Below are 13,811 nucleotides of genomic sequence, written 5' to 3'. Positions count from 1 at the left end.
ACGCTACCATCAGCCCTCTGCTTGAGCTGCATCAGGCAACCCGAGACAAAACCCAGTCCTGCTTTGCTAGTGTGACAAGTGGGTATGGCTACCGGTGGAAAAAGGAGCTCAGAAACGCCACCTGTAAGTGGAGGTTTGCATGATGCACGTAACTATGTGTTCTGCTTTCTGGGCACTGAAGCTTTAAATGTCAGAGTCCCTTCCCAGCTACAGGAAGATGCTCCCATTTTGTGTTTCATTTCATATGCAGAACGTTACTGTGCTAGCCACTGAGCTCTGTCTCTCTCCAGAGGACATCATATTGGTTGTCTTTGTTGTTTTAACTTCATCAAGACTGAAACATCTGCTATTGCTCTTTGCACGTGGGTAAAAACATCAGTTTACCACAATAAAGGGCAGGGAAATGCCATTCTGGGGTATATTATCATGTTCCCACTTTCTGCTGTGAAAATAAAGGGTCTGATTCTTCTCTCATTTACGCCGCGACACTCCACTGACCTCAATGAAGCTTCTTCTGATTTGCACCCATATGAGTGAGAGAAGTCTTAGGCCCACAGACTCTCTCTTTCAAAAAAGAAAAGAGAGAGCCCATTTGGATATTGGGGTTGTTGTAAACACAATGCTTTCAAATAAGCCCCTGCTCTTTGGAAAGCAGTAGCTAATGGGAGCTGGCAAGCTTCCCGGGACGATGACCTGAAGTTTTTACTAAGCAATGACTTTGCACAGAAAGTCGATAACAATCTGGTGTTGCGGCGAGAAAACAGACTGTTGGTCACTTCTAAAACATACATGAGGTTGCACACAAGCAGCTCAAATAATACTGAATGCAGAAATGCATGCTTGTACATTAGGCACATCCCAATGCCAATACTCTAGGCCCCCCAGTCCCCGTTTACTCTCCTGTTAAAAGCTCAGCTAGAATACCCAAGCCAGTAGGAAGGTTTATTTTTTACTTATTATAAAGATTAACTTAAAATTTTCAGTTGACAGTTTATCTGAGTGCAGGGGCTCCCACGCCACTTTTTGGAGAGAGGAATACTTTTGTGATTTGTGGGCTGGGGCATAAATTTAGCACTGCTGACTACACTCAATCCACAGCAGACCTTCCACCAACATCAGTGGGAGGTTTCCACAAAGATCAAGGGTAGATTATGGCCCGTATATAGTAACTAAACTGCTAGTCATCATCACTGTTAGCTGTGATACATTCAGTATCGCCCCCTGGGAAAACAGTCTAGTTTTTAAGAACACTGCTACTTCTGCCTTTAGTTTCCTTCCTTCCACGTCTTCTTTTCTGCCTCCCTCTCTTTCCCTGTCTTTGGCCAGCTCTACAGTGCAACATGTTGTTGGCATAAATATGTCAGTCAGGGGTGTGACTGACAAAGGTCTGCCAGCAAAACCCTGAGTACAGACACAAAGGAGAAAAGTGCATCTGCTGTTGGCACAGCTAATACTGTTCAGGGAAGTGGTGCTACTATGCTGTCAGAAATCCACCTTTTGTTGATACACACTGCAGCTACACTACAGGGCTATGCCAGGATAGCTATTCTGATATAGCAGTTGTGACAAATACAACAATTTCCTGTAGTATCTTTAGGAGATCTTACTGTATTAAGTTTATGCATCATTGTGGGCTGTATGTAATTCCATAGGGGCAGGTGACTGCAGCCCTCCAGGAATTAAAAACAGTTGGAGGGGATGATTAGGCAAAATTGTCTGTGTCAAATTGTAATGCCTCCAGAGAAGTACCACCATGTGGTGAGGTTGGAGGGGATGATTAGGCAAAATTGTCTGTGTCAAATTGTAATGCCTCCAGAGAAGTACCACCATGTGGTGAGGTTCGCATGTATTGTCAACAGACAAAGACAGGACTTTGGGATAAATAGCCTGAGTTTAAACTGACTTGAAGCTTTCTTTCTGATCCAGCCAATGGACAGGACTTGTTGTCCAACAGAGACTCCAAATCCTTAGGGAAGGATTGAAAGGACTGACACCTGTCAGAGCCCAAGGCTGGAGTTGGCGTGACCTCTAGAAAGCAGTTTAGTAGGCACACTGGTTCTTTTATTGTTTTTAATATGTATTTTCTGTAATACTTTCACTTTAAGAATAAATGTGCTTGCTTAGAAAAGGCTGTGTATAACTTCTGGCAATTGCACTGTTTGTGGCCTCTGAGGAGAGAGCAAAGTGTGGATGCTGGCCTGCCAGGGATATCACAGTGTAGAGAGGGAACTGTACAGACTGTAAAAACTCCAGTAAAAAGGGAGAGAGAAGAGGGTCTCTGCTCAAGAGGTGATGGCTGAAGAGCGGGGAATCTAAAGCAGTAGACCATGGTGGAGAAATACAGATGCAATTACCCGGAACTGTGACAGCTGTATCAGCAGAGCCTGTGTAGGACAGACTAGCCCTTGGTGTATCTCCTCCTCTCTGCCCACTTGCATTTCCTGCTCTGCAGACATATTGAGACACAGCTTAGCCAAAGCACAAAAAACTACGGTGAGGAAGAATCCTGCACTGGCAGGAGACTAGACTGGGTGACTTACCATTGCTAAGGCTTCTTCGGCTCTTACTTCTAGGATGCTACGGATACCATTTTAAACACTTCCGCTTATTGTGGTTAAAACATTTTCAGATAATTCCACTGTGATGCTAGCAGACCAGGTGCCAAGGCCCCTAGGCCTTACTGAATACTGACAAATGCATAGCTGAGAACCAGTCTGGCTTGCTTTTGGGTTCGTATAGTTATAATAGATATTAATGTTATAACAATATGTTAAGTGTTTTGACTTTATGAAATACTTGCAGGATGCTGCCTGTATTAATCCTCCTTATAATCTCTGTATCTTGTGCCATAAGGCAATGCTTAAGTATTTGCTCTATAACTGTAAAAAGTTTGTTCTGAAACCGTAACTCACCAAACAGGAGAAACAACTTCACTTAATGCAAAATGCTGGAGTCCTACGAAAGGTGTAAACAAGAGATCCCCAGGACTAAACTGGGTTAGCCCTAATGGACATAAAAAGCTGGCATCTTTCAACAGCTCTGTCACCACCTGAAACCTAAGACTGCAACTCATTTGCGTGTGTATGTTTATCTGTTTTAACCTTGTAAATAATTCTAATTTATTTTTCCTAGTTAATAAATCTTTAGCTAGTTTATTACTGGATTGGCTACAATTGTCTTTGGTGTGAGATCTAAGGTGCAGGACTGGGATAAGTGACTGATTCTTTGGGGCTGGAAGCAACCTGAATATTTTGTGACCTTTGGTGTAAAGTGATCACTTATCACAGAGTTCAGCTTGCTTGTGTGGCAAGATAGATCGGAATGCCCAAGAGGGCTGTCTATGACTCTATGTTAAAGCAACATAGTGCCTGAGGACATTACATTTGTTACTTGATTGGTGAAAGCTAATTATAGAACTCACAACCAGTTTGGGAGTTCTGCCCTGCATTTTAACCGTCTGCCCTGAGGCTGGTATTCTCACTCGTGAGCCACTCCAGACAGCATGACAACAACATTTTGCTATACCATGTTCTAGTAATTCAATACTTACAATGCTGGCAGGCACAAACACATTCAGGTACAAGCAGTCTTCACTGACAGGAGAAGATCGGTGCAGTCCGTCTCCAGGCTGCCAACAACTAGCCCTAAAGATACAGGCTGTGTTAATTTTGGCCGACAAACCAGCATTACTTTTCTACTGTTGCAGCTCGTTTTATTTTGAGCTGAAGTTCAATAAAAAATTTTACACTTCAATGGCACCTTTATATCTGTGGATCTCAAACACATTCCTAGCATTCATCTAACAACCCCCGAGAGGGAAAGAAAGGATAGATGTATTTATTTATATTTAAAATAACAAAAAGGATGTCTATCCAATGTTACAGGTGCCCTAACAAATCATTCACAATACAATAAATACAACAAAATCCCAGCAGCATTCAAACAGTTCTTTCAACAGAAACTCAATCAGCCAGACACCAGCAGACACTCCTCTCCACCCCTTCATCATCCCAGAGAGCATCCCGTCAGCCCTCTCCAAAAACCCTATCAAACAAACATCTTTTGCATGTGTTGAAAGGTCACCACCATCTGGGCTATTTTGGACTAGGAGGAGTCCCACATACCGAAATGCCGCCACATCTGTGCTGTTTAACCCTTTATGGACTTACACATTTAATAAGAATGGAACTGATAGGGTTCTATAGAAACTACCCTAAAAAACTATGAAATTATCTCTAAGGCTTTTTAAATTGTCAGACAGAAATCAATTTCAGGGATATAATTTGCTATTAAATTCTTCAGGGTAGTTCAAATATATTATAGAAAAATTATCATCTTTTGTTAAATTTTACAGAGTTTTCCCACAAGGGAGCTGTGTAGCACAACAAGGCTGTGCAACAGTTTAAAACAGACAGTGAAGCACACTGAATTGACATTGCAGGGGAAAATCTGGGTGGGCAACATCCGCATTCCTCAGGTAAGAACATGGGCAGGACACAACCCTAGTGAACGTATTCATGAAAAACGCCATGGTTGTTTTTTTAAAACAATAACAGGTATTCAGAACCCTATGTTTACATCTCATCAGAAATATGGCACCTCCAGAATGCCCCTAACAACATACAAGGGAAGTGGTTCAGTATGGACTCAGAGGAAATAGCGCCACCTACTGAATCAATTCCATAGGTGCTGCAGCAACTTGCTGTTTCTTGGAGATCTCTTATCCAAGGATGACCCAGCCCCACCTTGACAATAAATATATATGGGAAACTTCTCATATCAGTAATGTTGGCCTGCTTCTTTGATTTTTTGTTATAAAGAGACAAAAATATTGTGCTATGATGATGTACAGCCCCTAATATTATAATGATCTGCATTCATTACTTATACCAGGAGACCTGGCAGTTTAAGGTCTGTGTGATTCTCCAAGGCAATCCTCCTTGTATGTAAACTTACAGTTACAAACAGTGCTTTTGATCTTAAACAAACAACAAAAGACAAAGGCTGAGATTTTTAAAGTCACCTAAGGGATCTGGACAGCTAGTTCCCATTAAAACGGCCCCTAAACAGCTTTGAAAATCTCAGCCAAATTCTTCATACTGAGGCAAGAGATGATTTTCATATGGAGGCAGTAGAGGCTGACAGCCCTTACCAAAGATGTAAAGCAGCTGACTATACACAGCATTTTGGCTGCAGTCACCAAGAGCTGATGCTGTATATGTTAGTGCAACAGTTTGTGTATATCAACTGTACATAATCACTGTGCACCTGAAGAAACAAGCTGCATCTCATCAGATCCCTTGAGCATCTGTCAAGCTGCACGGCTAATGTGGTTATGCTGCCGAAACCCACATGGCTCAGGTGCATGCTGCAACACAAGACCACCAAACGCCAAGCGCTTTCAGCCACCCACAAAAGAGTCTCTAGTTGCATTCACTTCTTGAGTGTGTTATTAAAAACCCTTGATAACATAGATCTGAAGTACTGGCACTATTACCTGTCCCCCACAGGGCTGGCACAGGTCTTCTCTTGATTACTAGCCTCAGTCATCACAGGTCTTGAACTCTCTCCCAGAAAAAGGTCAGCCGGGGCCCTTCACTGGGTCTGTCCATGTCCCTTTTACATAAGTACAGAAGAATGGCCCTACTGGGTCAGAAGAATGGCCCATCTAGCCCAGTATCCTGTCTTCTCACAGTGGTCAATGCCAGATGCTTCTGACGGAATGAACAGGTCAATTATCAAGTAATCCACCTGTCATCCAGTCCCAGATTCTGACAGTCAGAGGTTAAGGGACACCACAGTATGGGACTGCTTTCCTGACCATCTTGGCTAATAGTCATTGATGGACTTATCCTCCATGAACTTATCTAGTTCTTTTTTGAACCCCGTAATATTTTTGGCCTTTACAACATCCCTGCATTAGGCTTCCTCCTTTGTTTTTCTCCATCTACTAAGACAAAAGTCTGCTATTCTCTGTACCAGCTGAGAACTGATCACATTTGCTCAAGCAAAAGTTCATGTCTTGTGGCAATCTCATAAGAACAGCCATACTGGGTCAGACGAAAAGTCCATCTAGCCCAGTATCCTGTCTTCCGACAGTGGCCAAAGCCAGATGCCCCAGAGGGAATGAACAGAACAGATAATCATCAAATGATCCATCTCTGGTTGCCCATTCCCAGCTTCTGGCAAGCAGACGCTAGGGATGCCATCCTGCCCAATAGCCATTGATGACCTATCCTCCATCCTCTCATTTCCTCCTGTGTCAGTTTCCTGTGTGTTGGTGCAGCACAGCTCAGTTTGATTGATATGTGTTTTGTACAGTGCTTTAATAGTTTAAAAATATATATCTAGTTTCATGACATTTTTGTTGTTGTTGCATTTTTTTAAACTAATTGCCTGAGTTAAACACTTAAAGATTCTAGATGCACAGGTATTTCATACAAATGTATTAGAATCTCTTGTCTTTCATTAATCAATTTATATTTGTGACAGGTCACTTTGGCTCTCCTGGACTAATTAACGATAACTGGCTTCACACAACAAAGATGAACGAAATCCTGCAAGGTAACATGCCCAATACCCACCAAGCTTGTCTTTCACTGAACATCAGGTTGTGCATTACAAGTAATGTTTAGAATCTTGTATTTTACTCATACCGTTTCAGTTAATATTTGTTTTTTCACAGAATTTTAATGATAGGAGGGACCCCTCTGATTATTTAATCTGACTTCCTGCATAGTAGAGGTCAGAGAATTTCACCCAGTAATTCCCACATTCTGTTTGAGCAAGAGCATAGCTGTTAGATTCAATGAGTTAAAAACCAACCACCTCAAACTGCATCAACCCCCTCCAGATCTCACCAGGGCTGAAATATGAGAGATGTAGAAAAAAAAAAATAAAGAAAAAAATAAAGTGGAAGGAGCACTAATTTTGGAATCTCATTATTATTTATAATACACTATGTGGTATAGAGTTAAGTACAACTCTTGGGCAGTGTGTATGTAGGGTAAGGTGTTTTTTTCTGTTAGCAACCAAATGTAATAATTTTATCAACATATCTAGTCATTTATACCATGCTCATTATTATGGTATCTTAGTGTCTGATTGGGTTTAGATCATCACTCAAACAAAGACATCAAAGGACTATTCAACAATGCGCCTTCTCACCGAACCATAGTAGCATTCCAGGATTGCAGCCAGGTAAAGGGCTCTGGAGGATGAAACCGGTTCTCTGCTATCGGAGGTACGGCATATGGAATCCCAAAAAACTGACTAACATTTTTCCACTCAGAACCAACCCGGATAACTTGGGACCTGCCGAGCAAAACTCCATGCGATGGAATGTATACAGATGAAGTTAAATCAGGTGCAGAGATGGATGCGAATGAATCTATTTGGAGAGGGGAAAAAGTAAGAAAAAAATTGTTTTCCTTGGAAGCCTAAATCTCCTTTTCAAAAGAGATTTAGGCACTCAGGAACCTAAATCTCTTTTGAAAAGGAGATTTAGCTCCTAAATCAGTTAAGAGTTGCTGAGGTTAGCAATACCTAAATACCTTTTGAAATTTAGGCCTTATGGACACTGTCTCTTTAAATGTTAACAGAACTTAGGCTTCTAAGTACTTAGGTACTGATGAAAATGTTACTAAATTATTAGAGATTTACCTTTGTTCAAAGTCTTTTTGACTTGATGATGATTTTGAGCTTCACCACAAAAGATATTTTGGGAGGTGTTCACATAATCCTAACGTATTGCACCCCACTGTTGTGATGCGACATCATAATGACGATGATTTGGGCTTCACCATGAAAGATATTTTGGGAGGTGTTCACATGCTTTTTGGATGCAGCATAACAACCCCACCCAAACTGGGACCATCCCATACAAATCAGATGGGTAGCAACTCTAGTGCTTTGCTTCTACCATTCTCCCATCTACCAGACAAGCTTCTACAATGGAGCCTACTTCAATATGGTACTGCCTTGCTCTTACCTTGCCTCCTATAGACATAAGTCGCTGGCTCCTTGAGTAAAACTTGACAGCTGTGGCCTTGCAGGCCATGTGAGCATATCTGTGTATCAGGGTAGAAGATGCATCTTATTGCTGATGGCTGGATTTCAAGGGTAATCACTGTGCAGGACTGGTTCTTTGAACAGGCTGTGGAGAGAGATCGCAAGCAGATAGACAGAGAGAAAGAAAAGAGGATGTCACATGTTTTCAAAATATCTAAGGTGACCATATTTCCCAAAAGGAAAATGGGACACCACCTGAGGTTAGTCTGAGCCCTTCCACCACAACATGGGGCTGGTCTGAGCCACTCACCCGAGCCCTGCCTGCCTGCCCCATGAGGCGGGGGAGGCCCGAACCCTGGCATCACTGCTTGCCCTCCACACTCCATTTTTTTTTTGGCAAAAGTGGTCATTTGTCTCATTCACTCTTGCCAATTGATCCAGTCAGTAAAAGCAAATGGGACAAAGGCCCATATTTACCAAAAAATTCATGATGATTGGGCTTAAAAAAGGGACTGTCCCAGCCAAAACGGGACTTGTGATCACCCCAAAAATATCAAACCTCCCAAACAATTTAAGAGGAGATTTTTCAAAGGCACAGAGGAAAATGAAGCTCCTAACTCCCCTTGACTTTCAAATGGAGCTGATCCACTGTCTGCCATCTTTTGCCTTTGGAAATCACTCTTTCCAGTGGTTAAAAGTACCGTATTTAATAAAAAAATAAATGGAAAAGCCCAGTGCTGCACTGTAGCTCGGAGGTATAATTCCCAGCTCCAGTTGACAGATACGCACTAGTCCTGATTGAGCTAACACAGTAAAATGGCTCAAACTAGCAACCCAAGTATGTACTTTAGAACTCAGATGGGATTGTATGCAGGTGGCTAGCCTAAGCCACCGCCCATACTGCTGCAGCTACCCTGCTATTTTTAGAACATTTACCCGAGCTGGGAATTACACCTCCAGCTGCACAATAGGAGGGATGATATTGCAGAGAAAGAGCCTTCTGCAGCAAATGGAAGCTTTTATTCAAACTCAGAGCTTCCTCTTCTCATATTAGCCCCTCTCCCAGGACTTGTTGGGAATAAAGGTTTATTGAGCATAAGAAGTTAGAGAGAGAAGACTTTGATATACTGTTTAGTAGGCGTTCCCATTGGGGAGATTTGTCTCTGATATTCAGGCTCAGCTTAAACATACCTCTGCTAAATTTCAACCCAATACTCCTAACTATACCTCCTACTGCCCTTGTGGCATCCTAAACAGTTCCTGGAGCCTTCAAATAGTTGTAAGCGGTTGTCACATCTGTCTCAGTCAGTTTTTAGCCTAGTTACACACAGTTATCTTTTAATTGTTACTTATAAATTAATCCCATCAGCTCCTCAAACATTTTGTTGCTGTTCATCAAATAGCATGGTGGCTAGTAGATGCATATGAGGCGTTAAAGTTATCCAAAAGCAGCTGAAAAGTATGCCGCTCCACCAAATGAATTTCTGTTAGGCCTTTCATTAGGAAAATGATTTCAGGTCCCTCTTCCCAATTCAAGAAATGCTAGGGGAGAGTTATTAAGAAAATCAGTTGTTCTCAACAACATGCTTCATTGTCATAAGTCAGTACATCATGTTCTACAAAGCCAAAGAAAACAGCTATCTTCAGTATAAGAAAATCAGTTCCTCACCTGACAGACAAAAATCTCTAGCAGTGGAGAGGTCATCAGAAATCTCTCTGCTGACTTGTACAACGTCAAAGTTTAAGATGGATGGATCAGTAAGTACTGAGGAGGCACCCAAGAGCAGCCAGGAGTCCAAAGGCACTATGAGACAAAGCATAGGAAAATAAACAAAATAAGCAGACCAGCACAAACTTCAGAGGAAATAGCTATTCAAGGAGGAAAAGTGGCATGGTGCATCAGCAGACCTTGATTTACCTCTGGGCTGACTGAGAACATCTTGGGTAAACTTTTCAAAAGCAAACTTAAGTGACTGAGGAGACCAAGTTCAATTTTCAAATGTAACTGAGGGCCACATTTATGAAGGTAGTTAGGGAACCTAAAGATATAGATAAGTGCCTAATGAGATTTTCAAAAGCACCTAAGCAGGAGAGGCATCTAAACTAAGGTGACCAGATATCCCGATTTTATAGGGACAGTCCCAATATTTGGGGCTTTGTCTTATACAGGCTCCTAGTAACCCCATCCCCTGTCCCAATTTTTCACACTTGTTGTCTTGTCACCCCACATCTAACTGCCATTGAAAGTGATGGGAGTTAGGCATACAACTAACTTAAGAGCTTTTGTAAACCCCGCTGGGTGTCTAACTGCATAGTTAGGCACCTTTGTGCCTTCATAACACCTTCAGACTTTCAGTCACTTCTAAATATGGGACTTGCATTCTTAAATCACTTAGCCTACGTCCACACTACAGCTTTAAATCGATATTAGTAAAATCGATTTTATAAAACAGGTTTTATAAAATCGATTTTACGTGTCCACACTAGGGCACATTACTTCGGTGGTGTGCGTCCATGGTCCCAGGGTACCATCGATTTCTGGAGCGGTGCACTCTGGGTAGCTCAGTAAAAGAATAGGACCAATAACTTCGATATCCGTCCACACTAACCCTAAATCGATTTAGTAATATCGATTTTAGGTTTACTCCTTTCGTTTAGCTGGAGTACAGAAATCGATTTTAAGACCCCTTAAAATCGATTTTAAGTGCCTTGTAGTGTGGACGGTTACAGCGTTAAATCGATTTAACGCTGTTTAAATTGATTTAACGCTGTAGTGTGGACCTGGCCTTAGGTGCTTTTGAAAATTTTACCCCTTGACTTATCTTGAGTTTATGTATATATAGCATCTGCTCTAACTCTCATTGAAGTCAATGGGAGTTTTCCATGGATTCATAGATTTCAAGGTCAGATGAACTGTTTTTATCCTCAAAACTTGACCTTCCACATAACGTAAGCCATAGAATTTCAGACAGGGATTCCTTCATCAAGCCCACAACTAAATATGGACTTAGGAGCTAACCTTTAGGCACGTGTTTTTTTTGTGTGTTTTTAAATTTGGCCTCAGCATTTTTCAAAGAAGTTTTCAAAGGAAAACACTCAACACATTCAGAATTTTTTCTCCTATGCAACGGAGAAAAATAACTTATGTGGGTCTTTTAGAATCTGACATGCAGAAATAGAAAAAAAAATATGGGTTGGGACTTTAATTACTTTGGTTTCTTTCACCAGTTCAGCAGGTTATAAAGCAGAGGGTCCGGCAAGCCTGGGACTACCCTCTCCATGTAATTGAAGGGTGGAGGAACACTGTTCCAGCTGCTGTCTCACAATTGCTGGTGAACAGCAATGCCTGCTGTTTGAGTTCACCTACCATGCAAGATGCAATTTTACAGCTGTGGCATTAAAGATTGGATTTAGACTGTTTAAAGACAGCCAGTCTGTAAAGATGGCCAGCGTTCTCCTCCTGATTCCCATCACTGGAAGAGAGCCTTTTCTAAGTTGGTCAGCAGGTTCCTCCATCATCCAAAGCACCTTCTAGCTGAAGGTTTTGGTAGTTCACATAAACAGGGCTATTACATGTTCTTCACCCTAGCAGTGAAACACCTTGCTAGTTCATGAGAAAAAGGAAGTGAAACTGACAGATTGGTCTTATTCCACTGTTCACAGTGTAATAGAGGAATTTATCTAAGATGGTATGAATAACACAGAAGAAATATCGCAGCTCAGAGTTTCATCTTGACACTGCCCTTTGAACTATGTAAGTAAACCAAGAGGGGAAGGTGCAGTTTGTGAATTCAGAATAATATGCAATTTATTAAACTGGATTATGAAACCAAAATATACTTTGTTAAAAGTCCCTTGTTATTAAGGACAAATCCTGTGCTAAGTTTGAAGCCCACATGGTCAGGCTGTCCTACGGGGGTTCCATGGAAAGATCAGACAGAATGAATTGCACCTCTCACGTTAAAGAGCTGCTGCAAAGCTGTGCCGTGGCTGTCATTTCAGCCTTGAGACTGCAGATGCTTCGGCAGGTCCTCTGCTTCCACTATCAGGGAGTAATGTGAATTCATACCCTACCCATACCCCTCCCTCAGCCTGTTTGTGTCTGTGCTGCACATTCGTCGCCAACTGTGAACAGGGAGTGCAGGAAGAGCTGTGTGCCACATACACAACCTCCACTAATCTTCCTTCCACACACTTTGGAACCATGCTGCTTTTCTTGCACTTCAGGGCACCAGTGCCCATGACGATGAAGGCTGATTGTCCCTAATTAACTAAAAATAGCAGCCAGTTAATTTGGTACTGTAGTGATATTTAAGAAAGAACACAGAGTTATTTAACGTTACAAATTAGTGTAGCCATCATTAGACATACAATCAGTGGGATTGTGAACTTGTCCCTGCATTTCATATCAGGTGCACTATACTTTGGTTTTCAGCTTCGCTCGAAGCACCAAGTATTGGACAGAACAAGAGGCAAAAAGCTCAGAGGCCCAATGACAGGACTCAAAAGGCAAATCTTACTTTTTACAATTCAGAAGACTTCATCGTTTTAAAGCCAGAAGGGACCATTATGATCATCTAGTCTGATCCCTGTATGACACAGACCAAAGAATTTCTCCCAGTGGTTCCTACATCTAGGCCAATACTCTGTGGCTGAATTAGAGCATATCTTTTTGAAAAATATTGAGTCTTCATTTAAAATCTGCAAGTGATGCAGAATTTACCATTTCACTTGATAATCTGTTCCAATAGTTATTTGCCTGCACTGTTAGAAATCCATGTCTTATTTTTTTCTAGGTGAAATTTTAGTGACTTCTTTTTCCAATTCCCACTACATAATTTTTCAAAAATGCTGTTTTTATTATTATTATTGATGTTGTTTGAACAAAAGACGCTCTTTAGCAATGTGGCTTAAGCTGCAGATTGTTACACAATCATTATGCTTCAACTTTGCAGAGCACAGAGTACCAATAATCCAGTTCTGACAGCATGGAACTGGTGATCTGTCTAGCTTCAGACACAAAGCTTCAAATTACTACTTATGTTCTGAAAAAGAGAGCTTTGTCTGGATTCCATTTTAAGTCAACATGTCTGGAATGTATTGCTGAGGTTGGAAGCTATTTTCGCTAGGATAATTATATTTCCATAATGTCCACTGTGTGACCTCAGGCAAGTCATATGTTCTTTGAGTGCCTCAGTTTATCCATTTATAAAATATGCATAATAGTTCCAGAGTAATTCTATTAAAGTGAATGGAGTTACTCAGGATTTCTACCAGTGTCGAATTTTGCACAGTACAGTTATCTCCCAGCAATGGTGCGAGGTTATTCCTAGGGTTTGTCTACACAGCAACAAAAAACCCATGGCAGGCCAACGCCAGCTGACTCAGGTTCGTGGGCTGGGGCTGCAGGGTTGCTTCATTGTTGTGTAGACTTCAAGACTCGGGCTGGAGCCCAAGCTGTAGGACTCTCTCACCTCGCAGCCTCCTAGAGCCAGGGCTGCAGCCCAAGCCCAGACATCTACACAATAATGAAATACCCTGAAACCCGAGCCCTGTCAGCCGGCATTGGCCTGCCTTGGGGGTCTAGTTGCTGTGGAGATGTATCCCAAGTGAAACAAGGAATACAAATGGTGTATTTATCTTGATTAGAAGTTAATGGGTAATAGACTTTATCCACCTGTATGTGCATGCGTGATCGTGTGTGAAAGAGAGTGATCCAGACATTTCATTTCATTTTAAAATACAGAAAATTCAGCAGCTGCTTTGCAACCCATATTAGGAACAGCGCAAAGACCACACAA

At 41.7% G+C, this 13,811-nt stretch overlaps 1 protein-coding gene across 2 annotated transcripts in view; it reads right to left on the bottom strand.

Annotated features, from left to right (window-relative positions):
• Window positions 1-13,811, bottom strand: part of TG (thyroglobulin) — a 211,619-nt gene that overhangs the window by 93,072 nt on the left and 104,736 nt on the right. For both annotated transcript variants that reach the window (XM_030553857.1, XM_030553858.1), the window contains exons 36-39: window positions 9,680-9,814; window positions 7,991-8,155; window positions 7,168-7,390; window positions 3,551-3,644 (exon numbers count right to left, since the gene is read on the bottom strand). In XM_030553857.1, coding sequence (XP_030409717.1) covers window positions 3,551-3,644; window positions 7,168-7,390; window positions 7,991-8,155; window positions 9,680-9,814 — 617 coding nt within the window. The remainder of the gene's footprint in view (window positions 1-3,550; window positions 3,645-7,167; window positions 7,391-7,990; window positions 8,156-9,679; window positions 9,815-13,811) is intronic.

Source organism: Gopherus evgoodei, chromosome 2 (genome assembly GCF_007399415.2).
Source record: "Gopherus evgoodei ecotype Sinaloan lineage chromosome 2, rGopEvg1_v1.p, whole genome shotgun sequence".
Classification (NCBI taxonomy): Eukaryota; Metazoa; Chordata; order Testudines; family Testudinidae; genus Gopherus; species Gopherus evgoodei.
This window is presented reverse-complemented; position numbering and strand designations above follow the sequence as displayed.